Source organism: Lutra lutra, chromosome 8 (genome assembly GCF_902655055.1).
Source record: "Lutra lutra chromosome 8, mLutLut1.2, whole genome shotgun sequence".
NCBI classification, from domain to species: domain Eukaryota; kingdom Metazoa; phylum Chordata; class Mammalia; order Carnivora; family Mustelidae; genus Lutra; species Lutra lutra.
This window is the reverse complement of record NC_062285.1, coordinates 137,346,868-137,372,998: the sequence shown is the minus strand read 5'-3', so window position 1 is coordinate 137,372,998 and position 26,131 is coordinate 137,346,868. Positions and strand designations below refer to the sequence as shown.

General features: G+C 58.7%; 2 protein-coding genes across 6 annotated transcripts in view; both read left to right on the top strand.

Moving 5' to 3' along the window:
- Positions 1-14,575, top strand: part of RANGAP1 (Ran GTPase activating protein 1) — a 32,351-nt gene extending 17,776 nt beyond the window's left edge. For 3 of the 4 annotated variants that reach the window (XM_047741746.1, XM_047741745.1, XM_047741743.1), the window contains exons 6-16: positions 1,495-1,629; positions 4,092-4,250; positions 5,250-5,363; positions 5,786-5,885; positions 5,984-6,068; positions 7,106-7,295; positions 8,195-8,314; positions 9,983-10,085; positions 11,307-11,395; positions 11,596-11,717; positions 13,524-14,575. In XM_047741746.1, the coding sequence (XP_047597702.1) occupies positions 1,495-1,629; positions 4,092-4,250; positions 5,250-5,363; positions 5,786-5,885; positions 5,984-6,068; positions 7,106-7,295; positions 8,195-8,314; positions 9,983-10,085; positions 11,307-11,395; positions 11,596-11,717; positions 13,524-13,593 (1,287 nt within the window). In that variant the 3' untranslated portion in view covers positions 13,594-14,575. Of the gene's footprint in view, positions 1-1,494; positions 1,630-4,091; positions 4,251-5,249; positions 5,364-5,785; positions 5,886-5,983; positions 6,069-7,105; positions 7,296-8,194; positions 8,315-9,982; positions 10,086-11,306; positions 11,396-11,595; positions 11,718-13,523 lie in introns of those variants that run through there. The other variant, XR_007129460.1, reaches the window with a different exon arrangement.
- A 6,174-nt stretch (positions 14,576-20,749) lies between these two features.
- The window catches only part of CHADL (chondroadherin like), a 10,849-nt gene continuing 5,467 nt past the window's right edge, over positions 20,750-26,131 (top strand). For both annotated transcript variants that reach the window (XM_047741830.1, XM_047741832.1), the window contains exons 1-4: positions 20,750-20,935; positions 22,394-22,562; positions 23,470-25,173; positions 25,704-25,870. In XM_047741830.1, the coding sequence (XP_047597786.1) occupies positions 20,928-20,935; positions 22,394-22,562; positions 23,470-25,173; positions 25,704-25,870 (2,048 nt within the window). In that variant the 5' untranslated portion in view covers positions 20,750-20,927. The remainder of the gene's footprint in view (positions 20,936-22,393; positions 22,563-23,469; positions 25,174-25,703; positions 25,871-26,131) is intronic.

Sequence of the window (26,131 nt, the reverse complement as noted above, 5' to 3'; positions counted from 1 at the left end):
CAAGTAGGGAGAGCAGCAGGGAGAGGGAGAGGGAGAAGCAGGCTCTCCGCTGAGCAGGGAGCCCCAATGCGGGGCTCCATCCTGGGACCCTGGGAGGATGACCAGAGCCGAAGGCAGATGCTTAACTGACTGAGCCACGCAGGCGCCCTCCACTCTCGTATTTGACTTGTACTTGTCTTTACCACCCATACTCTGATTCAGTGAGACCCTCTTGTCGCATCTTGTGGGTGCTGGCCTCGCTCACCTGTGCCTCCCGGGAGCTGCGAGCGCCAAGGTCTCCCGGTCCCGTGGGATCTAGTCCCTCCTGCTGGAATGCATTCACTGTGGCCTGTGTGCCACACACACGGAACTGCAGGGGCCCGAAGGACTCACTGGGAGTGAGATGTAGCCCTGTGCTTGGAGCTCTCCAGACCCAGAGTCTCCCGGTTGGACTCTAGTAGGTGCTGTGGCCTTATCATGGTGGCCCCAAAAGGAACCGGGGAGAATGGGATCCCCTGGTGCAGTTGGTTCCCGCCTCCCCAGAAGTTTCTTAGGAGGCTGGTTACAGCGGAAGTCCACAGTCTTGAGCCTGTGCACAGCCCACCAGGAGTCAGGCTGGCGGTCGCCCTTTTGGCCCTACTGGCCCCCAGAGACGCAGAGCTGTGCAGTCAGGCTGACGCAGCTGTCAGTTGGGGCTCCCCTGCCCATTTGCCGTGGGACCTTGGCCGGCACAGTTCCCTCTCTGAGCCCTGGCTTCCTTGCTAATAGAGTCAAGCCAATACCACCTGCTTCCTAGGCTCAGTTTGTTGAAATGTTGAAATGAGGTGTGAAAGTACCTTTGTCGAGAGCACGGGTGCTCCAGGAGGCGCACTCCGAACGTTGCCTCTCCCGTACTCTCGTGACTGCCCCATCTTATTTAGCACGGTCCCCGGATTCCCAGCAGCTGGCCGGCAGTTTGCTCTGTGGGTATCACCAGGTACACGCTATCTCCTGACACCTCCCAAGCCATGGGTCCGAGGCGCGAGGCAGAGCCATGGTCTCGGCCAGCTCCCCTTAGGCATTGGGCGATGTGGAAGACGTGCCAGAAGATTTGGGCTCTGGTCTACAGTCTCCCACTTGTTTAACAACCACAAGAATGTCCCCGTCCCTCTCAGAGCCTGCAGTTCTTTGGCTGGAAAGTGAGAATCACCACCGTCCTCCCCACAGAGGGCTTCTGGCTGTACAGTGAGCTCACCGGAAGCCCCTTCCCCAGGAGCTGGCTTGCTGTTGGCCTCTCCGTGTTGGTGTCTCCCTTCCTTCTGGGTGTGTGTCCCCACCTCTCACCCGAGGCTAGACCCCACAGGGTAGTGGGACACACACACGGAGCCGGCTGTAAGGTGCTCAGCACATGCGCGGTATGACATGGTGCCTATGAGCCGTTCTTTGTCCCCGGGTCTGCCACCAGTAGGTGGCATGGGATGTTGAAAAACAGGGCTTCCTGCCTCAGGGCTGGGCCGCTTGCCTTCCCCCCACCAGATCCTAGCAGCGGCTCTGACTGAGTGTCACCGGAAATCCAGTGCCCAAGGCAAGCCGCTGGGCCTGAAGGTCTTCGTGGCTGGCAGAAACCGTCTGGAGAACGATGGAGCCACTGCCTTGGCAGAAGCTTTCGGGGTGAGTGGCTCCTGCATGCCTGGCCCTGCCATGCCCCGAGACAGGCTGAGCTTTGCAGGGTGACAAAGCTGGTATACATTCAGCTCTGGAGTTGAGCTGGGAGGCCTAGGGTGAATTGCTTCCCCCTCTGCACCTGCTGGCTCCTTCTGCAGCGGGGCAGAATTCCTGTGCACCGTCCTCCACTGCCAGTGCATTGGTGGCGGCTCCCTGGAGTGGTGCTTGAGAAGACTGTGGGGTTGCTCTGATCGGTGGGTGAGGTCTGCTGGGCTCAGAAGTGGCAGCGGGGTGCCCAAGCGGTGAGTGGGATGACAGCCTGGCACGGCCCTCGCCTGGGCTCTTAGAGGGTCCATGTCTCTGGCTTCGACTGGGTGGGGCACAGAGATGGAGTCATCAAACTTACCTTTGAGAGGGGGAGGCCGGGGAGCAGTGGCTCAGGTGCCCTATCCCCTCTGCCTCCCCTCCCATTCTCTCCCTTCACCCTTCACTGCTGCCCCAGTGCCCTGCCCCCCCACCCCAGGACACTGTTGAGACCCTGACTGTGAGCTCTGTGAGAGGGCCACGCCTGCCCCAAGGCCCTGGGAACTTGGGAGTCTTTTTTTTCTCTTAATTTAAACGTTTTCTTTGGCAAACAGTGTCCTAGGCAGCATTAACCACACTCAGGCCAGAGCGGCATTCCCCACCGTCTCCCTGCCGGAGCTCACCTCGGGTAGAGAGGGAGCGTAGCAGCGGAAGGTGCCCTGGGTCTTACTGGACCCCTGGCTGCAGGGAGCTCCTGCTGCCGCCAGAGCTGGGGAGCCTGGTTGCCATCCCTGTGAACACTGTGCCATTAAAGGTTACACCTTCTCTGCACCATCCCCTGCCCCCCGCCCGGTTGCGGTCCCTGGTGGGCTGGGAAGTGGGCTGGGAAGATGGTGTGCTGTGTGAGTGTGAGCCGCCGGCAGACATCCTCCAGTGCCCTTAGAGCAGGGCTCTTCACACAGGGTCCCTGGGCTGTCTCTAGTCTGTGGGTGGAATTCAGGGAGTCTTTGAACGTGGATGGGGGAAGATTGCATGGTTGACAACCACTACAGTAACTAAAATGTAGTGTTACATTGAATCGTGAACATAGAATAAATCTCAGCAGCGTTCAGAATGCCCGTGACTGTGGCAGGTATAGAAATCACAGATTTTTTGAAACGGAAAAAAAGAAAAAAAAAAAAAAAGAAATCACAGATTTTTCACATCAAGTCACAGTTGTTACAGAGACGTAGGAACCTCTGTTTCCTGCTCATAAGAATCGCGGTAGTGGTGGGCTTGTCCGTGGGTACCGTTACTTGGTGCCTCTGTACCGAGGAGGGCATCTACTGCTGCGGCACACATTTGGGGTTTTTTGTAAATATTTTGAGGATTCTCTTCCAGTTGAATGGATTTCCTTTGTAGTCCTGTATGATTTATCTCAAAATTTTAAAGTATGTTCAGGAGGGAGCCAGGGGCTTTAGCAGATGGCCCAAAGGGTCTGGTACCAGAAGATACCGAGAAGCCCTGACTGGTAATATTCCTTCGCTGGCCTGTCTGCCTGCATTTATCTGTGAACCCCCTATGCTGTTCTGGGCACCGTGGAACTACAGAAGGCCCCTAGGTGGAGAGTCCTCGCGAGCCTGGCCTCAATCCTTGGTAGCAGTAGAGGCTGGGACGTGGCTCTCCTTGGGAGCTCAGAGGCTGGTGGGGTGTAGACAGGAAGGTGGCACCGATAGTCCGGGATGAGAAACACTGAGAGAGGAAGGACAGTGCTCTGGGTGCACAGAGAAGAGCGCTGGACCGTGCCTAGGGGCAGGGGGATCCTGGAAGCCCTCCTTGGGGAGGAGGTGTCCAAAATGAGAGGTATATACAGGAAGACAACATAGGAGTCATTCTATTAAGAAAATGTCCACAGATAAGGATGCAGTGTTCCATGCAGAGAGAAGGAGGTGTCGGAAGGTTGGGCTGAACAAGAGCTAGGTGGTTGGAGAAGATTCCACTCTGCAGAGCAGGAGGGAACGTGGGGCACTGGTTGTGCTGTGTAAATAGCGCGGGAGAGCCCCGAGCAAGACGGGCACGGGAGCTGCGTGCAGTTTGCAGGGACGGACTGTGGCTGACCCCTGGGCCAGCTCCCAGGGTCCTTGTGGGGTAGAGGACACCTGTGTGTGATGCAGGAACCTGTGTACTGAGCGGTATGACCCTGCATGAGTTACTTACTAGCCTTTCTGATCCCTAGTCTTCTCTGTCTAGGTAGGTCTCTCTCCCGAGATTGTGGAGAGGATCAGATACAACCCTGCGCAAAGCTGTGCTTTGAGATCCGTCCCCCCACATAGCCACCAGCAAACCTGGGCCCGAGCTGACGGCAGCCCCTCCGCTTCCTGCCTGCTGGATACTGTGGGTGCGGGGCCTATCCCTAGATAGCTCGGGAGCCCACCACCCTGCTCTGTCCCTCCTGCCCCTCACAGATCATTGGGACTCTGGAGGAGGTCCACATGCCTCAGAATGGCATCAATCACCCCGGCGTCACGGCCCTGGCCCAGGCTTTCGCCATCAACCCCCTGCTGCGTGTCATCAACCTGAACGACAACACCTTCACCGAGAAGGGCGCCGTGGCTATGGCCAAGGTAAGGCGGGAGTGGCGGGGTCAAGGTGGGAGTAAGCAGGTCTGGCTGCTGCCTTTTGAACACACCCTCATCAGGTGAGCCCCTCTGCCCCTCCACCAGGTATGTGCCCGGCTATTTTGAACATTCCAGAGTGGGGCACATGTCACAGGCTTGCCTGTGCCATTTCGGGCATGTCCATACCGCCTCCCTCTGAGCTGCCTCTACACCCAGCTGTTGGTGCTGGATTTGTTTTCAGAGGCTGCCTGGCTTCTGTTTTTCTCATTTATTCTTTCATCAGTCGTTAATTGAACTCTGTACCTCGTGCAGGCCAGGCAGAGTTGAATCAGACTCTGCCTCTAAGAGCTCCTAGTTCCAGGAGGGAGGGGAGAGGCCAGCGAGAGCGCAGGGCCAGAACCTGGCTGGCTGGCTGTCGAGACCTCACAGGGCCCCAAGCCCCACGGAAGCCTGGTCTCCCCGCTGTGGGGTGTTAGCAGAAATGTGAGCAAGGGTAGGGGAACACACAGGAAGTTCGAGTCAGACTTAGGGAAGACTTTCTGGAAGAGGTCACATTTTGACCAAGTCATGCAGGGCACATGGACTGTGGACAGAGGAGGGTGTTTTGGGCAGAGGGATCTGCAGCGTGGGGGAGGCCGAGGTGGGAGGGAGCCTTGTTCCACTGGTCCTGGTTTGAAATGACCAGGGTTCAGGGTGTGTCTAAAGGCTGGAGGAGGGGCGGGGAGTGGGGGGGGGCCCTTGCTAACGCCGAGGCTCTCCCATGAGTAATAGGTGTGCAGGGTTTTAAGTTGGGGGTTTGACTTGGTCAGATTTGGGCTTCAAGAAGGTTCTGGCCTTAGCACAGAAGTAGGGTGGAGGGAGGTTCACCAGAAGCCGAGAGAGAACGCAAGCTGATGAAGTTCGGGGAAGGCCAGGTGAGAGGGACGGCGACGGTTTGGCGACAGGGTGAGCCATGAGCTCTCGGAGGCCCTCGCCCTCACCCTGGCCTTTGCTTCCTCCTCGCAGACGCTGAAGACCTTGCGGCAGGTGGAGGTGATCAACTTCGGGGACTGCCTGGTGCGCTCCAAGGGCGCCGTCGCCATCGCAGAGGCCGTGCGCGGGGGCCTGCCCAAGCTGAAGGTGCCGGCACCGCCTGTGTCTCCCCTCGCGGGGCTGGGCTTCCCGCATACTCGGGTTGCTGCCGTCGGGGCAGGGCTGGGGTAGTCTTGAAGGCCGGGTGGGCCTGGGTTCGTGGCTCAGTCCTTCCACAGCTTCCCTCTCGTGCTGTGCAGTCCTGTCAGATGTGTGATAGGAGCCGGTTTCTTCATTTTTGAAATGGGAGGAGGGAGCGATGAGGTCATGAGGGTATAGCGTGAGAGAAGGTACCCAGCGCCTGGCATGCCATGAGGGAAATGGCATTATTTTTATTGCAGGTGTTACTCTGCCCGGCTGGAGGACAGAGCCTGCCTTACCCTCCCGTGGGGAAAACAGAGGCTTAACAGTAGGACCCGGTCCCCTGGCCTGTGGTTCTGTTTGCCTCTACTCCTTCCTCTTATTTTTAGGAGCTGAACTTGTCGTTCTGTGAAATCAAGAGAGATGCTGCTCTGGCTGTTGCCGAGGCCGTGGCGGACAAGACCGAGCTGGAGAAGCTGGACCTCAATGGTAAGAGGGGCAGTGGCCTTGGCCCGGGCCTGCCAGGTGGGCCCTGCTGCCCTCTTGACCTTCCTTCTTCCTGTCCCTCCCATCCCGCCCATGAACAGGCAACATACTGGGAGAAGAGGGCTGCGAGCAGCTTCAGGAAGTGCTGGATGGCTTCAACATGGCCAAGGTGCTGGCCTCCCTCAGGTAGGGGGCTGCGAGCCACAGCGCCTGTGGTTCTGCTTTTAGTCGCTCCGAAACCGCTGTTTGAGCCCCTATCTGGGCCAGGTGCCCTGCAAGGCGATAGGGGTGTGAGGAGACCATGAAGGTTTCTGACTCAGACTTCGTTCCGGCGGGTCAGGTGGGCCAGGAATGTTGGGTTAGTGTGTGTTCAGCAAAGAGGCAGGAAGAGCCTGAGAACGGTCACCCTTTGGTGAGGGTGAGTGGGCACGGGGGGGGGGGCTTCCGAAGGGATGAGCTTTGATCTGAGCCGATGGCTAAGGTGGGGAGCAGTGAAGTCAGGGTTGGGATGGGGGGCTGGGCTCGCTCAGGATTGTTCGTACAATCAGACTTGGAGACAGGGTCTGGAAAGGAAGATGGTTCAAGCGAGTGGGGAGTTCGGGGTTTGTGGGGCCGTGTGGAGGGGGAGCAGGGGCCAGGGTGGCGGGGGTGTCTCCTCCGTCTGGATAGGAGTCGTGTGGGCCGTCAGCATCCAGTTCCCTCTGTCCTCCTAGCCCCCAGGTCTCCTTCATTCACCTACAGCCCCTCACTTGCGTCCCCTCAGGGCTAGGCCGGTGCTGCCTCTGAGAACCGGGGGCTCAGCAATGGCCTCAAGAGGCTCGTGGTCCCAGAAGCCCCCCTTCCCCTGTCCCCCGCAGCCACAGCTTTCTGTGGGCAGTGAGACACGGGTAGCACAGTCTTGGGATCTCAGCCTGGGCAGTGTTCCTGCCAAGTCAGCTATGACAGACCTTTTTCTTCTTTTTCTGTTTCCCCAGTGGGACTGGGGCCCATGTGGGACAGGAATGAGATCTGGTTCTTCTGTGTTCACAACATGGGCTTCCTTGGGCGAGCAGTGGGCTCCCTGCTGACCCATGTGGCCCCCCACCCCGGGAGCAGCTGCACCCCCAGGCCTCTGCGGGCTCCCTCCCACGTGCCTGGGGTGTGTGGGTGTGTGCAGCCAGGCCTCGGCGCCAACGTAGGCCACTGGGCAGGGAGGGTCTGCTTTAGCCAACTCCCCTCTGCAGCGATGACGAGGGCGAGGATGATGAGGAGGAGGAGGAAGAGGAGGAGGAAGAGGAAGGGGAAGAGGAGGAGGAAGAGGAAGAAGAAGAAGAGGAGGAGGAGGAAGAGGAGGAGGAGGAGGAAGAGCCACAGCAGGGGCAAGGAGAGGAGCCATCCACACCGTCAAGGAAGATTCTGGACCCGAACAGTGGAGTGAGTTCCTTGTCGTTTGCCAGGGTCAGAGCCCGGGCCCTCGGATGTGAAATCCTGATGTGTCTTCACGGGGTGGTGGGTGTGGAATCTGCTTAGGTACCCTGGGTGCAAAGTGTTTTTGAACACACACGCCTGTGAGTAAAAGAAGAAAATCTTCGCTGTGTGGCCGTACTGCTCTCCGCTTACGCTGTCCCCGGCACAGGGGCGTTCATTTGTGCGCTGTGACGGGGTTACAGCGTGTGTTATGCGGCTGCACTGTTTCTTACGAGACATGTATAAATATTTCTGAAAGAATAGGGTAAAAATCAGCACAAATAGAAACTCTTTTCCTATTCATTTAGGTGACCCGTAGGGACAGCCCCCCGTTCTGGAGACTGTGGCCCAACTGGGACACTTGGTGTCCCGCTTGCTTCACTAAGTGGCTGATGTCGACAGGACGGCTGTAGTCTGTTCCCTCACAGACTCCCAAGTGCAGCTTCTGGAGAACTACGGGTTGGACAAGGACCCCCGCGCTCACGTTGAATTTCACTTTTTTCCCAGTTTAGGAAAGCATTCGAGCCAACGGCTGGGCACCTATGGTGCTTCCCCCGGCTCCACTCGAGTTCCTGGTGGGGTCCCCTTTCGCCCCCACATGCCTCCTGCATCACTTCTGGGACATCGTGTGTCCCAGGAAGGAGCTACTTGGCCTAAGGAGGGGGCTTGCCCCCACCCCAGAGGCTCCTGCACTAGGAGCCAGTCAGGGAAGCGTCTGTGGGCCCCTCAGCCTTTGGGGGCCTGCCTGTGAGTGGGAGGGAGAAGACTGGACTCCGAGCCTTAGGGCCCCAGAGTGAGGGGTGCATGTTCTGGGTGAGGAGTCTGGGTTTGGACCTCTCCAGAGCCATCTGTGCCCCGTCCCTCAGGAGCCGGCCCCCGTGCTGTCCACCCCACCGCCCGCAGACGTCTCCACGTTCCTGGCTTTCCCCTCTCCGGAGAAGCTGCTGCGCCTCGGACCCAAGAGCTCGGTGCTGATAGCCCAGCAGGTGGGTAACAGCGCCGCCAGCTCCAGGCCCGTGCGAGCTACGGTTTCTGGAGCCGCAGGAAGACGGGGACCAGCAGAGCCCGGGCTTGGGAGGGGACGCTGCCAGTGGGAATGGGGGGCTGCCCAGTGTTTGTGTGTGTTTTAGTTTCGAGGGTGGAGTTTAGTGACTCATTGGTTGCACTGAACACCCCGTGTTCATGCGATCAAGTGTCCTCCTTAATGCCCGCCCCCCGTCACCCCATCCCCTCCCCCACTTGACTCCGGCAGCCCGCAGTTTATTCCCTGTAGGTGAGAGTCTTACGGTTGGCCTTTCTCTCTGTTCTTTCTTTTCCTTCCCTTCTCCTGTGTTCATCTGTTTTGTTTCTTAAAGTCCACATATGGGTGAAATCATATATTTGGTTGTATCGGACTTACTTTGCTCTGGTTCTATCCACGTCATCGCGGATTGTAACAGATTCCATTTTGGACGATGAGTAGTACTCCGTTTGTATGTATCGCACATCCTTATCCCTTCATCTGTCGATGCACAGCTGGGCTCTTTGCCTAGTTTGGCTACAGTGGCCCTTGCCACTGTAAGCACCGGGGTGCAGGGACCCTTTCAAATCACTGTGTTTGTATCCTCTGGGTAGATACGTAGACGTTTGATTTTTAAACCCACAGAAACACGAGTGAGTGTGACCCACGTGTCTGTCTGCCTCCGGGGGCTGCAGATGATGCGCTGCTGGGAACGCGCGCGAGCCACCAACGGGCAGGCACGCGGCACCCAGTGACACCTGGAGAGTTAGGGAGTTCTCCCAGGACCCTCTGGTGCGCACACACCTAGGCTCCGCCTCCCACCCTTGTCCTCCTGGGGCTCCCTCGGAGGCCACGTGCCTGCCGGGCCCCTGCTGCAGCCTGGCGTGTTGGCTCACTGCCCAGATTGTCCGCAGCGGCTGTCAGGCACCTCCTGTCTGCCAGGCACTGTCCTGAGTCTTCCGACATGGTTCTGTATTGAAGGCTTTTGGCAGCCCACCATGTGGACCCTTTTACCGTGTGTTACAGATGAGGAAACAGTTTCGATGAGCATAAGTGATAAATGCAGAGAAATTCGATGGGCCCGCTCTCCGAGCTGGCTTGCATTTTGGCTGATGTCCTTTTTATGGTTTATTTGTGTTCTTTTCTTCCTTCTCGTGATACATGGGATGAAAGGCCCACTTTTTCCTCTAATACCAGTCGTCATCTCCTGTTGACATGCGTCAGCAAAACTGTCAGCAAAACCGTTGTCGTCCCCTCCGGCCCCGTGAGTGGAGGTCACACTTAGGCCTGCGCTGTGTCTCGACACTCATGTTCTTTCCCCTTGTCTCCACTTGCATGAGGTTAAGCTTCCTTGCTCGTGAATGTCGTTTCTGCGGTATCTGTTCAGCTTGGATTATCCGAAGGGGCCCATTGGGTCATGGGAATGACCGTGGTTGTGTGGACTCACGGGCTGTGTGGACTATATACCACTGTGGGTCAGGCCCGTGCCTAGCTCCAGGGGACAGCGTGGGGTGAGGCAGGACCCATCCTTGCCCCCCCTACCCCCGGAGGCCTTGGTGCGACACCGGCCTCCTCCAGCCCGCAGCGGTGTGCAGGCACACCTTCCCTGGAGCTCTGGCCCCTGGTGACCAGCTGTTGTCTCCTGTGTCTTCAGACTGACACCTCTGACCCAGAAAAGGTGGTCTCCGCCTTCCTGAAGGTGTCCTCTGTGTTTAAGGACGAAGCCGCGGTGAGGACAGCTGTGCAGGACGCAGTAGGTAAGGCGGCTTGGCCTGGGTGTGGCTGGCTCTGCCTCCTTGCTGCCTCCGGGGCTCAGGTGACGTTTCTAGTTGCTGGAGCTCCTGGTCACAGCGCTGATGTGTGCACCACTCTCTGCCCTCTTCTGCCTTTTCTTTTGTTGGGTTCTTGCCATGGAGCAGGCTAGCTGCGGTCCTGTCTTATTTTTTACGGATGGGGGAACAGAGGCCTTTCCAGAGCCGTACAGTTATGTCTAGTTGGATCTCATCCAGGTGGCATCTGCCGTAGGAAGACCAGATAGTGACAGCCGCAAGGCCCTTCCAGGGGCGGCCCGCCCAGAGGAGAGGTCATGAGCTTTTATCCTCATCTGTGAGCCTCCCGCACAGTCCCCCGCACCTGGAAGCCTGCAGGATGCCTGCTTTCCCCACAGCGTTCCCAGGGCTTCCTGAGATCTCTCTCGTCTGGTCGTGACCCTCCCTCGCTACCTCACTCCCTCTGCTGCTTCCGTGATAGCACCTGTCCGGGGCTCACCTTGAGCACGCATGTGTGAGCCCCGCCGGGTGGCCAGGCTTGGTCAGGCAGGGAGGGGATGAAGAGCTCAGCACAGGAACAGGGCAGAGAGAGTGGGGCTCCGTGTGGCGCTTTGTCCTGGATTGGCGTGCTGTGGGCGGCATTGAGGCAGGAGGGCCGGTGGGGAGGGAGGCTAGGTAGGCTGGCGAGGCCAGTGGAACCCGTAAGTCTGCTCCTTGTGGTCCCAGCCCCGTGAGCATTGATGGGAACAGATTACCTGAATTCTGTTCCCCGGAACAGCTGCCTGGCAGCGCGTAGCCACACAGTGTCTGTAGACCCCCACCCCTCCTTTCCTTCCCTTCTCTGCTCATCCCCTTTTGCCCCCACAGAATGGCTGGAACCTCCCCCCGGGTGATCTGCCTCCCTTCATCTCCACCCCCACTGTCGCCCACCCCCACCAGCCCCGGTCATGCAAGGTTCCCAAGCCCCTTTTCAGTGTGTGAGGTCAGGACGAGAAGGGCAAGGTGTCACAGCGGGCGGGGTTGAGCCTTTCCCTCGGTGCTGGCTGTCCCCTCAGCCTGGGACCCGTGACCGCAGTCTGCCGCCCTGTGTTGGGCTGACGCGCAGGAGGTGGGCCCCAGCCCGTGTGTGCCGGGGCTGCGTGCCCTTGGCCGGTGGGCAGCCGTTCGCTACAACAAACTTGCTGCCCCATGGCCGCTTCTGCGTTGCAGATGCCTTGATGAAGAAGGCCTTCAGCGCCCCCTCCTTCAACTCCAACGCCTTCCTCACCCGGCTCCTCATTCACATGGGTCTGCTCAAGGTGCGGCTGCGGGGGAGGGAGGGGGGACACCACGGGCAGCTCGGGTCACGCCTACCCACCCACCCTGACCCACACCAGAGTCCTGCTGGGGCCCGGGGCCGTTTAAGCCCCCTCCCTTCATGATGGGACTCAGCTTGACCTCAGCCACCCCAGGGGGCCTTGTAGCTCACTCTGCCTTGTGCTGTGTGTTCCCTTCACAGAGTGAAGACAAGATCAAGGCCATTGCCAACTTGTATGGCCCTCTGATGGCGCTGAACCACATGGTGCAGCAAGACTACTTTCCCAAGGCCCTCGCACCCCTGCTGCTGGCATTCGTGACCAAGTGAGTGTGCCCTCGAAGCCCCCAGGGCAGCCGCGCCCCGCGTATGCAACCTCTAGTCCATGGAGGCTTCCCCTTGTGCGGGGTCTCAGCATCTGTGTTTAAGTGTCTCCCCTGGTGCCTTTTCCTGAGAGAGACAGAGGAATGGCCCCCCATTTCCTCATGAGGAAGCAGCACTGGAGAGTTGCCCAGCTTCGCTGTGCTGCTCGGTGTCCCGTCCTCAGTGGTGTCTCTGGGAGCAGTTCTGTGTCTGTTCCCTTGGCCACAGGGCTGAAGCTAGAGGGCCTGTCACACCTGCCTGCCGCAGCCACAGGCCTCTCGCCTGCAGACACCAGATGCTCAGAGCCTGGAAACCTTCGCCTTGTCCTTCAGGAGGGTCCTAGGCCATGGTGGGGCAGTGGCCACGTTGGGTAACAAGGAGCCTTCACACCCCAGCGCCTGTGAGGAATGGGTCGGAAGGCTCGTCCCCTGTCCTCACTGAGGTCCTCCATGGCCCCAGTCCTCTCCAGGCCTTCCTCAGGCCTTAGTCTCCCTATTTGCCCACCAAGCTGTTGAATGAGGTTGTCTCTGGTGGCTCGGACCCTCCACACTTGCTGGGAGTCCAGTGCCCTGGGGGAAGGTGGACAGGGGGAGAGCACAGCACGGTCCTTGCCTGGCGGAGGTGAGTGAGTGTTGCGGGGTCGTCTGGCTCCGTGTGGTGAGGATCCCCGGCCAGCTTCCAGGACTGTCGGCGCCACGGCCTCTTGGCCACCATGACATCTCGCGGTCCGTTGTGCTCCTTGAACCTCGTGCTCTCCTATGTCTGCCCACCTGCCACACCACACCTACCCCCCGCCGCCGCTGTGGCCGACACCACCCTTTCCGCAGCACCTGGACTGGCCATTGTGAAAAGTCGAGCTGTGGATGCCTGGCTGGCCCAGTCGGTGGAGCCTGTGACTCTCCATCTTGGGGTCATGAGTTCGAGCCCCGTGCTGAGTGAAGAGCTGTGTTTGGCCCTCTGCCAGAGTCCAGGGCAGGCCCTCACTGTGGCTGCAGCTCCGTGTCCCTGCCCCCCTCCCCCGCCCAGGCGCACTCTCCCTGTGCCTGTTCACACTGCGTGGGCTTAGTTCCGTGGAGCATCTCCTGGCCCTGGCCCTGCCCTGGCCCTGCCCGCCACCACCTGACAAAGCCCGGTTCCTTTCAGCCTCTAGTCAGAATTGTTCCTTTTGCCTTTCTGTTGCCCTTGGGCTGCGTGTGGACCCACAAGAAGAGACTCTCGCCCTTGGTGCTGTTGGTCAGTGGCAGGCTGTGTGCCCCACCCCCAGCACAGGCCTTGTCTATTCCACTTAAAAGAGGGGAATTGGTAAAAGTTGTCCCTTAGATCCCCTTTGAGGTGACCACAGAGTGACAGGCACGTTCCCCCTCCCTCGACTCCTGGCCCAGTGGTCTGGTCAGACGTCCGTGGGCCGCACATCCTGGCTGCGCCCCGCACTCGCCAAGCTGCCTTTCTTTCTCTGTAGTGAGATTCATGATCTTGACGGTGACAGTGGCCAGCCCATTATCTGTGAGGGGCCTGTGGCCGCTGGAAGGGCCCTCGCACAGGCTGCCGGGTGGAGATAGGGCCCGGGTTCCCGCCGCTCTGAGCTTCACACACACCCCACCCCGCAGCGTACAGAAGGCGGGCTCCTGTCATCCCCACAGAGTCATCGTGAAGGTCAGAGAAACAGACACGTTTCTGGCCTCAGAAACGGCCCCCACCCCCTCCACAGTGGGGGCCCGAGCTGTGTGGGTTCCCTCCCGCCCCCTACATTGACTCTTCCTTCCTCACAGGCCCAATGGTGCCCTGGAGTCCTGCTCCTTTGCCCGCCACAGTCTGCTGCAGACGCTGTACAAGGTCTAGATGCGAAGCCAGCCTCCCCCGCCACCCCAGCCCGCGGCCTGGACCAGTGACTTGGGAAGGGACACGGATGAAGGACTCTAGCCAGCCAGAGGCAGGGAGGGTCTTTGTTGCTTGTGTCGTGTCGGTCCCCGAGTGTGCGTGTCGGTGTGGTGCGTGTGCAGGTGTGCGCTTCCTGTCAGGGTTGGGGTTTTCAATGTCTCCCTGCTGGACTGGCCCTGGTCCCACTGGAGGGGAGCTGGCCCCCCGAAAGGGCTGCAAGCTGCGCTGCCATTAAACTCCTTGCCGTGTGAGGGCGCTCTGCTGATCCGCGCCTCCAGCCCGAGGCCCCGGTGGCTGTCCTCTCCCACCTTGCCTTCCCTGCCCTGCTGGGCTGCCCCAAAGCCTGGGGAGCTGCTGTCTGTCTGCCATCCCTTCCCTCTGTGTCTCGGCTGGGCTGCGTTTCCCGCCCTGCCTGGGGCTGCTCACTTAGTGGCTGACTTTGCCTCCTGTCACTAAGCCCTGGTCCCGTGGCCACTGCCATCCACACTGTCCATCACTGCTGGGCTGCTCTCTCGGCCTGGACTGCAAAGACTGCCACGGGCGTGGGCCGATGGGACGGTCAGCAGAAGGCAAGACTCTGGTTCCCAGGCCATATGGACAGGAAGAGAAGCCGGTGGCAGACCCTGGGGGTCTAGGAGCAGGACTTGTTGGGTGGATGGTGTGGGCTCCAGACCCAGTGGGGCCCATGCCTTGCTGCTGAGATGTCTGTGACTGGCCTGGGGGCCATGCTGGAGGGTGCTTTTTGGCAGGCCCAAACCTGGTGTCTGCCCCCGGGGGCGGGGCCCACGGAGCCTGAGCTGTGGCTCAGAGGCTCCTAAAGGACCAGGACAGGGTGGGGACTGCGCTGGAGCCGCCCCTCCACACTCTGTGTTTTCCCCTTTGCGCTCTTTGTGTGTCTGGGCTGTGCCCGGGGCTTCACAAATAAAGTCATCTGTGGCAAGCATGGGGACTGAGTAGTCTTTCACCTTAAGGTGGGTAGTTGGGGCTTAGTACTTGGAGTCCCACCTCAGTCCGTACGGGTTTGTCCATCCACAGAAGCGCCCCTGCGCCCACCTTGTATCGTCCCGTGGGGCACGGACATGCCAGCTCCCCATGGACAGCCGGGCAGTTCATGCCCAGGAGTGGGCCACGAGTCCCGGGGGTCAGGGAACGTGGAAGGATCTCTTCCTCTGGGCGCTGAGGGTCTGGAGCTGGGCTTGTTTCAGCTGTCCAGCCTCCTCTTACCCTTCACCGAGCCTTTGGGCTGTAACGTCGCCAGCTGCCGCGCTGCTCCATCGAAGGACCTGGCTAAGCCAGACACTGTCCAGATTTTGCCACAAGATTTTGTCACTGGCTGCACGGTCAGGAACCCCTGGGTCTGGCTAGCAAGGTCATGTCACAGGGTTGAGCTTGGCTGGGAAGCCACCATGGGGTGTCTGGCCATAGGGCCTGCAGTGGAGGGCACCTCCCTTGGGGTCCTTCCTTCCCTTTGCCTCATGTGGTGGGAGGACAGCTAAGCAGACCCTCCTTACCACCTACCTGAGACAGCAGGCACGCCTGGGGAGCCCGTGCCTCCCACTGAATTCAAGAGGTGCCTCCAAGCTTTCTAAGGGGCAGCATTTCCTTATTGGCTGTGGACCACTCAGGCAACAGGCACCGTCTGTCTTGGCTGGGTGGTGGCAGAGATACCCATGCCTTACCCTCCTACACCCTGCTCCGTGAAGTGATACAGCAGAAGGCAGGTAGAGTTCTGACCAACCCCAGGCCCTGTTTTGAGCTCTGGGCCACAGGCACAACTTTTGGGGGGCTCCCAGTCTGGTGCGCGAGACTAACAGTCATGGCCCAGTGTAAGGGATGGTGGGCAGTGAGGTCAGGGAAGTCTTCAAGAGTTAGGAGTGCATGGGGTGCCTGGGGGCTTAGTTGAGCCTCTGACTCTTGATTTCAGCTCAGGTCATGATCTCAGGGTCGTGAGCTCAAGCCCCACGTCTGGCTCTGCGCTCAGCAGGGAGTCGCCGGAGGTTCCCTCTCCCTCGGCCTCTGCCCTTCCCCCTGCTCCTGCGCACGTGCTCGCTCTCAGATCTAAAACAGAAGGGATGCGAGAGCTGAGTCTGGGGACTCCAGTAGAACTTATCGCAGGTGATCATTTAACAGATGGAGAAACTGAGCTTCACGGCTGGTTCTCCAGCCTGGCGCTCCCTTCCAGGGTGCCTGGTGCCGGCCCTGCGGCCTCCGAGGTTAGGAAGGCACAAACGTCAGTTCAGACTGAGAAGTGCACCACGGATCTCACCGGACCTTGCAGGAGGCTGGCGCTGCCTGGCTGCTCGGACCCACAACACACCGCAGAGGGTCCTGTTGGTCTCGGGTACAGGCCCCAGGCCCTACCCAGTCCCTCAGACCAGCTCAGGGTTCAAGACTCCGGACAGCCGCAGGTGCAGGGGAGGGCCTGAGGCTCAGCCTCTAACTCGGCCGCCTGTTGAGAGCTGTGTAGCCTTTGGAAGTTCCCCTCACTCGGCGCTTCCAAGACCTGCAGGCAACCCTGAGATGACACAGGCCTCAGGACCCTGAGTGCTGCGACTTGGGATCTGCAAGATCAGAGATGCCTCGGCCAAGACGGCATGTAACCCGCGAGTACGAAAGGCCTGCTCTGCCCGAGGCTGTTCTCACTAAAGGGAGCCCAGCTTTGGGCTTGGGGCTAAAGCAGCAATAATTCCATTCTGAAGCTCCGACTAGAAAGTCCCCAGGAAGCACGGCCAGAGGTGCTCCCAGGCAGCACTTCCTGATCACGAGAACCTAGAAACGACTCAGGCCAAAAACGCATCAACTCTGGCTACGCACGTGCCGTGGGTGAAGCAGGAAGGACGCTGAGTGAAGAAAACTGGTACTATCGTGGGTTCAAAAGCTACTGGGTGTAGGCATGTGCGTGTGTGTGTGGTGAGCCCAGCGCTCAAGATAGCAGTTTGTTGGGGCGCCTGGGTGGCTCAGTGGGTTAAGCCTCTGCCTTCAGCTCAGGTCATGATCTCAGGGTCCTGGGATCGAGCCCCGCATCGGGCTCTCTTCTCAGCAGGGAGCCTGCTTCCCCCTCTCTCTCTGCCTGCTGCTCTGCTTACTTGTGATCTCTCTCTCTGTCAAATAAATAAAATCTTTAAAAAAAAAAGCAGTTTGTCTGGGGAAGGCAGGGGACAGGACGGGGTGGAAGGACGTTACACCATGGTCATCCACCAAACATTCAAAATGATCCATATTCATCTAAGAGCCATATTTTTTTTAAAGGAGGGAGGTAAGGTAAAGAGCAGTTTTTTTTTTTTTTTTTTTTTGACGCCACAAAAGCACAAGGCATAAGGACATTTGCCTCTGTCAAGATAGAAAGTGAAAAACAATGACCAAAAATAACTGGCAAGGTCAGAGAACACAGGACTCTTCCATCTGTCGTGCGAGGGTTCGTGTTGAGAATCCTACATCCAGCTGAAAATTGGGCAAAGGATAGGCAGTTCACCGAGTATGCAACCTGAGAAGCAAAAAAGATGTTCCCCTTCACTGGAAATCAAGGAAATGCCAAATAAAACCACAGAGATGCCGTTTCGGACCAGACTGGAAGATGTCACTAGAGGAGACCCCAGGAAAGAGCGGAGTCGCTGACATTCCGCATGTTGCCGGACGGATATCAGACTAATAAAACCATGTCGGAGAGCGATCTGGTGGTGGAGAGCGATCGGTGAAGATTAGTGTAGCCTGTGACCCCAAATTCCATTTCTAAGGATCTTAGAGAAGCCCTTGTACATGGGCACAAGGTGACAAGTTAAAAGGGCAGTTTCATGAAAGATTCCAGAAAATTAGTAACCTCAGTGTCCACCAGGGAAAAAAATGGTTGATGACCGCGTGTGAGGTGTGCAGTGAGATAACGTGATGCAGTTACCGGGCGCCTGGCTGGCTAAGTCAGAAGAGCACGTGACTCTTGATCTCAGGGTTGTGATTTCGACCCCCACATTGGGTGTAGAGATTAAAAACTTTAAAAAAATTTTTTAAAGATTTTATTCATTTATTTGAGAGGAGGGAAAGAACAGGAGCAGGGGAGAGGGAGAAGCAGACTCCCTGCTAAGGGGTGGGGGGCCTGATGTGGGACTTGATCCCAGGACCTGCAGATCATGACCTGAACCAAAGGCAGAAGCTTAACAGACTGAGCCACCCAGATGCCCCTAAAAAAAACAATTTTTTTTTTTAATGCAGCAGTTGAAGTGTATAATACACGAGATGCAGGAGCTTTCTCCATTCACGTGAATACACCTTAAAAATGCTGGGTGAAAAAAACAAGTTTGCAAAACAGTATGTACTGTCATACATGTAGTTTAAAATTTTTAACGACATGTTACAGTGAAGTTTTATTGCCTCGGGAAAGTGGTTGCCTCTGCGGGGAGAGCGAGGGAAGAGAACGAGATAAGGTGGAGAAAAGGGGGCTTCCAACGTCCTGCACTCCCACTTCCAGTGTGTGCACCCAGAAGAAGGGAAAGCAGGGACCCCAGCTGATAACCTGTAGGCCCACAAACACAACAGCATTACAAGAGTCAAGAGATGGACACAGCCTACTGTCCATTAACGGGGACAGATGAAATGTGATCATTATACAGGGGGGTGCAGTCGCTTGAGCGTCCAATTCTTGGTTTCAGCTCAGATCTGATCTCGGGGTCATGCGATCAAGTCCCATGTCGGGCTCCACATTCAGTAGGGAGTCTGCTTAGGTTTCTCTCTCCCTCTTCCTCTCCTCTACCCCCTGCTTTCTCTCTCTCGCTAAAATATAAATCTTCAAAAATACACACAGTGGAGTACTGTTCATTCATAAAAAAGGAGTGAACTTTGGACACATGCCACCGCACAGATGAGCCTGGAAGCAAGGTGCTCAGTGAAGGAAGCCAAACAGGAAAGGACAAGTAACACGTGATTGCACTGATAAGGGGTAGCTTGGAGAGGTTACTACGGGCTGAAGACAAAGGAGAGTTACTGTCTTGGGTGTAAAGTTTTTCTGTTTGGGATGACGAAAAGTGTCTGGAAAGGGGTAGTGGTAACGGTCTGCACAGCTTTGTGAATGCACATAATGCCACTAAATTGTGCAGTTACAGGGTTAAAATTGTAAATTTTATGTAATGTACATTTTACCACAATTTTAAAAATCCTAAATGTAAAAGACAAAACTACTGATCTTTAAGGAGTTTGTGTAGGTGAGTATCTTGAAGACCTTGGGAGTAAAAAAAATTAATACATTAACCTGCATTTAGTCTCCTTGGTTTGCCATTGCAGGATATTCACACGATGGATTCTGTGTAGCAGTGAGAACAGGACTTTGTTTACCACAAGGCATCATGGGGGGGCGTCTGGGTGGCATAGCCAGTAAAGCGTCCAACTCTTGGTGTCTGCACAGGTCATGAGCTCAGGGTCCTGGGATCGAGCCCCACATCCGGCTCCCTGATCAGCGGGAAGCCAACTTCTCCCTCTCCCACTGTCCCCTGCTTGTGTTCCCCTCTCTTGCGGTATCTCTCTCTGTCAAATAAATAAATAAAATCTTTAAAAAAACAAAAAATAAAATTACCATGTGATGCTATCATACTCAGTAGGGTTGCAAAAGTGCAGAACAGAGGATAGCAAGCACTGATGAGTGTGAAGCCGTGGCGCTCCTACAAGGCTGGCGAAAGTGTAAATTGGTGCAAACCCTCGGACAAACTGGCAATATCCACTGAAGCCGAAAATAAGCACATTCTATGGCCAACAGTTCCACCCATCCGTCTGTCCCGACAGCGATGGGCTGTGCTGTGTTCTCCGAAAGACGTGCAACAGGGACGCCTGGGTGGCTCTTATACGTCTGCCTTCGGCTCAGACCATGACCCTGGGGTTCCAGGATCGAGCCCCACTTCAGACTCCCTTCTCAGCGGAGAGCCCACTTCTCCCTCTCCCTCTGCCCCTCCCCCTGCTCGTGCACGCTCACTCACTCTCCTGTGCGCACACTCTCAAATAAAATCTTTTTAAAAAAAGCAAAAACAAAAACGTGCGAACATTGTAAGCAGCCCTCCTCATAACAGCCCCAGCCTGGAAACAGCCCACACGTCCGTCAAGAGTGGAATGGATTCGTTGCACCATGTGGTACTGAGAAGGCGGAGGTGAGAGTGGTCCGCCCGAGCAGGGAGGAATATTTTAGCACCAGCGTTGTTTAGAATCACCAGCATGTGATGACAATGAAAAGCAAACCAACTGTGTCCCATTGCATTTAAATTCCCTGTCGACAGCACACCCCCTCGTTCCCTGCATCTGGGGCAGATGGCTCCCCTGCCTCCCCCATGCCACTCTTGTGGAATCCTTATGGAACGGAGTGCTGAAATGCTATATGAAATTAAACAAATTTTTAACATACACATCACAGATGAAGCTCACAAACAGAATGCTGAATGGGAAAAAACCAAAGAGTGTACACACCGCGATGCCGCTGACACGAAATTGGCCGAGTCTGTGGCATGGCACTATTTCTGGTCAAAACAAAAAAATCCAAGCAAACTGAATGCAAATCCACCAGAAATAGGATCTGAACAGTCACAGATGTATAAAAGTTTGCTATGGTTTACACTTTTTTTTTGTTTGTTTAAGTAGGGTCCTTGCCCAGCGTGGAGCCCAACGTGGGGCTTGAACTCATGACCCTGAGATCATGATCTGAGCTAAGAGTCAGAGGTTTAACTGACTGAGCCACCCAGGTCCCCCTGTTGCATTTTTTTCTATTTTTAAAAAATTTATTTGACAGGCAGGCAGAGAGAGGGAGGGAAGCCAGCCCCCTGCCAAGAGCCCAATGCGGGGCTTGATCCCAGGACCCTGAGCCACACAGACGCCCCAGAGTCCACCATTCTTGAGCACCTGTTATGTTCCCGCTGCCTACTGGACCCCCACAGCACCCCCGTGAGCTGGTTACTAATACTGGTTTTTCACAGCGTAGGGAATGAAGGCTCAGTGAGGGGCAGCCCCACCCGACAGCCCACAGCTGGGATGGAGCCCAGGTGTGGGACCCACAGGCTGCCCGGGGACACCCCTCCCTGCCAGCCGGCCCAGGACCTGGCTGTCCGAGCTGGGCCTGGCCCACGATCCTGAGCCCTGAGCAGGCTCCGGGCAGGAGGCCCTGTAACTCCAGCCGCCTCTCCCACCACTGCCCGCCCCTCCTTCACCTTGGCCTCAGGCTGGGCTGCCCACAATGCCTCCCATTCAGCCCCGTCCCCGCTGCCAGGCCTGCGGGCCCGACAGGGGGGCTCCCGCGGCATCCAGGCTGGACTGGCAGTGCAAGGCGAGGCGGCATGGAGGAGTGAGTCTGTGGGCCCTGGGGGGCATCGGGGGTGTCTAGAGAAACTGAGGGGCTGCAGGCAAGCCCCTGGCCCTCTCTGGGCCTCTGACAGGTCGGGGAACAGGGGCTCTGGGATCTGCTGGGGGAGAGATTCTCCAGGGTGTCCCCGAATTGGTTTCTGAGGAAGGGGGTGAATGGGAGGGGGGCTGCTGCAGCCAGCCGCCGTGGGTGCGTCTTTCGGGGCTTGTCTGAGAGCTCAACAGGCCTCTGAACCCGGACACTTGCCCTGAGGGATCTGTCCCCACAGAGCCCCCCTTTCCCAGTCCACCCTGAGCCTCGGGAGGATGCCAGCAGCCCCAGCCTTCAAGGGGCCTAGGACCTCAAGGAGACTGAACACAGATGGTGACAAGCAGAGAGGAGGCTGAGGGTCGGGCCCAGCGCAGGCACGGGCGAGGGCTGCCCAGGGGACGCTATGCGGGCTGAGAGTGGCAAGAGGAGCGGGGGGACTTAGCTGTCACAGGCGGCGAGGAGGAAGCTGTGTCGTGAGAGCCAAGGGCGACCCTGGAGAGTCTGGGCACATTCCAGGTGGCATCAAGAGTCAGGATTTGGCACCAAAGGCAGTGGGGAGATGCTGGAAGGTTTTAAGCTGGGGGTGTCAGAAGCCCCTCTGTATCGTGGAACGTTCCCTTCGGTTGATGGTGGTGGGCAGTGTTGGGGAGCCAGGAGAGCCCCGGTGGCAGCGGTCACCCCTGAGGCAACAGGCCGTGGTTGTGGTTGTGAGGGGAAGGGCTCCCACTGGCTGATGGATGCGTAAGTTGGGGGAAGACGGATGGGGAAGGGGATGGAGCTACCCAAAGCACAGCCCAAGCCTGTCCTTCAGCTCCCTGCATCCCCCTCTGGGCTGGTGGGTGGCATCGGACGGACGAAAGGGGAATAAACCGAGGCCCAAGCCTCCTGCTCACCTGCCAGTGTGGCTAGACCAGCCAGGACGTCCCCCCGAGCTTCTTGGCCCCCACAATACCTGCCCCCCGAGCCTTGCCTTATACACTCGGGCCCGGCCTGGGTCCCCCTCTGGCCGCAGGCCATCTTCTCACAGTAGGTGCCACTATGCTCCCTGCCACCGCGCCTGGGGCACTGGCTGCTTCTCTCTCTGCCATTGGGAGGTCCAGGAGCCTCACCACAGCCTGAGCACACCCTTTGAGCCCTCAGGTCACCCTTACATTCAGCAAGGCCTCCCTGAGCCGAGGGGCAGGTGACCAAAGAGACTCGCCAGGTCACCTATCTGAGCCTCAGTTTCCCCTAGTGTTAAACAAGGCTAACAATAGAAACTTTGCTGCATGGAGCAATGGTAATGACGCCTTCCCTGCGGCCAAAGGAGGAAGACATCCAAGTGGCTCTGGAAATAGGAGCTGGGCTTGGTAAGTGGACAGCATGGGAGGCTTCCCCCTGTGAACGACTGACCCTTCCTCCCTCTCCCAGGCCCCAGAGCATCTCCCTGGTGCTGCTGCTTCTTCTGCTGCTGCCACTGGGTCCAGCCTGGCACATAGCTGCCCAGCGCTGCCCACAGATGTGCATTTGCGACAATCCCAGACGGCATGTCGCCTGTCGGCACCAGAACCTCACTGAGGTGCCAAACACGATCCCTGAGGTTAGCAGGATGAGGGGGGCAGGGAGGACAACAGGAGGAGCCTGGGTTGGCACCAGTGGATCTACCACTGCCTGGCTGGGAGACCTTAGCTTGTCACTTTTCCTCTCCAGCCTCAGTCTTCACATCTGAAAATGGGAATAACCATCACCACTAGGGAAACAACCTATTTAAAATTCTAAATGACTGGAACAAGTAGGTGACATAAATTGGGGCGCTTGGGTGGTTCAGTTAGTTAAGCGTCTGCCTTCGGCTCAGGTCATGATCGGAGGAGGGTCCTGGGATTGAGTCCCACATGGGGCTCACTGCTCAACAGGGGGCCGGCTTCTCCCTCTACCCCTCCCCACCCACCTCGTGCTCTCTCTTTGACAAATAATCTTTTTTTTTTTAAAGATTTTATTTATTTATTTGACAGACAGAGATCACAAGTAGGCAGAGAGGCAGGCAGAGAGAGAGAGAGAGAGAGAGAAGATGAAGCAGGCTCCCTGCGGAGCAGACAGCCCGATGTGGGGCTTGATCCCAGGACCCTGGGATCATGACCTGGGCCGAAGGCAGAGGCTTTAACCCACTGAGCCACCGAGGCGCCCCTCTTTGACAAATAATCTTAAAAAAAAAAGAAAGATAAATATTGAATTAATTACAAACCCTGTGAGAATATTGAATTAATTACAAACTCAGAGAGAACGGGGATATGCTGGACTAAGATCTGGTCCCTGCCCCGTGGAGTCAAGAGCGGGAGGGGAAGAGAGAAAGTAAATGGGCAAGGCTGGTTCGATGTGAGAAGCGCGCCGGCGGCTCGAGCCGGGAAGCCGGGTGAAGAGAACAAGGAAAAGGAGAGGGAAGAGCACATGCGAGGGCTGCAGTGCTCGCGCCCCTCAGCACCCCCCAACCCCCGCCTCTCCCCGCGCAGCTGACTCAGAGGCTGGACCTCCAAGGCAGCAAGCTGAAGGAGATCCCCCCAGCGGCCTTCCGGGATCTGCCCTACCTGACGCATCTGGACCTGCGCCACTGCGGGGTGGAGCTGGTGGCCGAGGGCGCCTTCCGCGGCCTGGGCCGCCTGCTCCTGCTCAACCTGGCCTCCAACCGCCTCAGCTCGCTGCCGCAGGAGGCCCTGGATGGGCTGGGCTCGCTGCAGCGCCTGGAGCTCGAGGGCAACCGGCTGGAGGAGCTGCGGCCCGGGACGTTCGGGGCGCTGGGGGCGCTGGCCACGCTGAACCTGGCCCACAACGCGCTGGTCTACCTGCCGGCCATGGCCTTCCAGGGGCTGACGCGCATGCGCTGGCTGCGGCTGGCCCACAACGCGCTCAGCGTGCTGGCCCCCGAGGCCCTGGCCGGCCTGCCCGCCCTGCGCCGGCTCAGCCTGCACCACAACGAGCTGCAGGCCCTGCCCGGGCCCGCCCTGGCCCAGGCCCGCGCGCTGGCCCGCCTCGAGCTGGGCCACAACCCGTTCACCTACGTGGGCGAGGAGGACGGGCTGGCGCTGCCCGGCCTGCGGGAGCTGATGCTGGACCACGGCGCCCTGCAGGCCCTGGACGCCAGGGCCTTCGCCCGCTGCCCCCGCCTGCGCAGCCTGGACCTCCGCGGGAACCAGCTGGCCGCGCTGCCCCCGCTGCGGGGTCCGGGGCAGCTGCGCCGGCTGCGGCTGCAGGGCAACCCTCTGTGGTGCGGCTGTGAGGCCCGGCCGCTGCTCGAGTGGCTGGCGCGGGCGCGGGTGCGCTCGGACGGCACGTGCCGGGGGCCGCGGCGCCTGCGAGGGGAGGCCCTGGACGCCCTGAGGCCCGCGGACCTGCGCTGCCCCGGGGACAGGGCGGAGGAGGAGGAGGAGGCGGCGGAGTGGCAGGCGGCGGCGCGGCTCCGCGGCCCCCCTGGCGTCCCGCAGGAGGCCGACGGGGCCGCCCGGCCCTGCCCGCGGGCCTGCGTGTGCGCCGCCGAGTCCCGGCACAGCGGCTGCGAGAGCCGGGGTCTGCGGGCGGTGCCCCGCGGCTTCCCCAGCGACACGCAGCTTCTGGACCTGAGACGGAACCACTTCTCGTCGGTGCCTCCCGAGGCCTTCCCGGGCCTGGGCCGGCTGGTGTCGCTGCACCTGCAGCACTGCGGCCTCACTGAGCTGGCGGCGGGCGCCCTGGCGGGGCTGGACAGCCTGATCTACCTCTACCTGTCGGACAACCAGCTCTCCGGCCTCAGCGCTGCCGCCCTCGAGGGGGCCCCGCGCCTTGGCTACCTGTACCTGGAGCGCAACCGCTTCGGGCAAGTGCCCGGGGCCGCCCTGAGCGCCCTGCCCGGCCTCTTTTCCCTGCATCTGCAGAGCAACGTCGTGGACCGCCTGGAACCCAGGGACCTGACGGGCCTGCCCGCCTTGCGCTGGCTCTACCTGAGCGGCAACCGCATCACCCAAGTGTCCCCTGGGGCGATAGGCCCAGCTCTGGAGCTGGAGAAGCTGCACCTGGACAGGAACCAGCTGCAAGCGGTGCCCACGGGGGCCTTGGAGGGGCTGCCTGCCCTCCTGGAGCTGCAGCTCTCGGGGAACCCGCTCGGAGGCCTGGCGGATGGGGCCTTCCGGCCCGTGGGCGGGTCGCTGCAGCACCTCTTCCTGAACGGCAGCGGCCTGGAGCAGGTGGGCTGGGGAGTGGAGGGGAGGGCGAGGCAGCCTGAGGCCCCGTGCCGCATGCAGTCCCTCGGCAAACACTGCCGCCCCGCAGTCAGGTCTGAGGCTGGCCCAGTGCCCCTGGGATGAGCCAAAGGCTGTGCCTGCCCCCAGAGCGCTCTGGTGTGGTGACAGATCAGCTGGATTCCAGGGCCACACCGGGAGGCCGGCCAGGGAGGGTACTGCCAGAGCGAGGAGGATGGAGGAAGGGGATCCGTGGGGTTCTTGAGCACTTTGAAGGCAGGGCTGGAGACTCCAAGGGTTTCTACCATTAGGAGGGTGTGTTCAGGTATAGATTCATGAACGTTCGGTGATGCACAAAGGGCAGGCGCTTTGGGATCAGACCAGCCAGGGTTTCCATCCCTGCACTGCCCTGTCTCCCTGGGCCACCTTGGGCTCTCCGCTTCCTTTCTGCTGGGTGAGCATGGGTCGACCTCCCAGGCCTTGGGTTGAGATGGGCCTGACAGGAGCTCACACCAAGGCTCGGCATCTCCTCGCAGATTTCTCCCAGGGCCTTTTTGGGTCTGGGGCCACGGCTGAGGAGCCTGCACCTGCAGAAGAACCGGCTGCAGGCCATGCCCGCCCTGCCCCATCTCAGCCAGCTGGAGCTCATCGACCTCAGCGGCAACCCCTTCCACTGTGACTGCCAGCTGCTCCCACTGCACAGGTGGGGACCTCCACTGCCCCTGCCCCGGGGCAGAGCTGGAGACTGGCTCTGGGCCCCATGACTTCTCTGTGCCATTACCTCATCTGTAAAGGGGATGGGAAGGACCTGTGTCCACCTCATGGGGGTTCTTCATGAGGATGACCCTGTGAGCTCGCATATAATGATGGATTTGAACAGTGTCCGGAGCACCCTAAGCTCTCTGGAACTATTATTGCTAATATTGCTTTTTACAGACAAGGGATCTGAGGATTGAAGGGACTC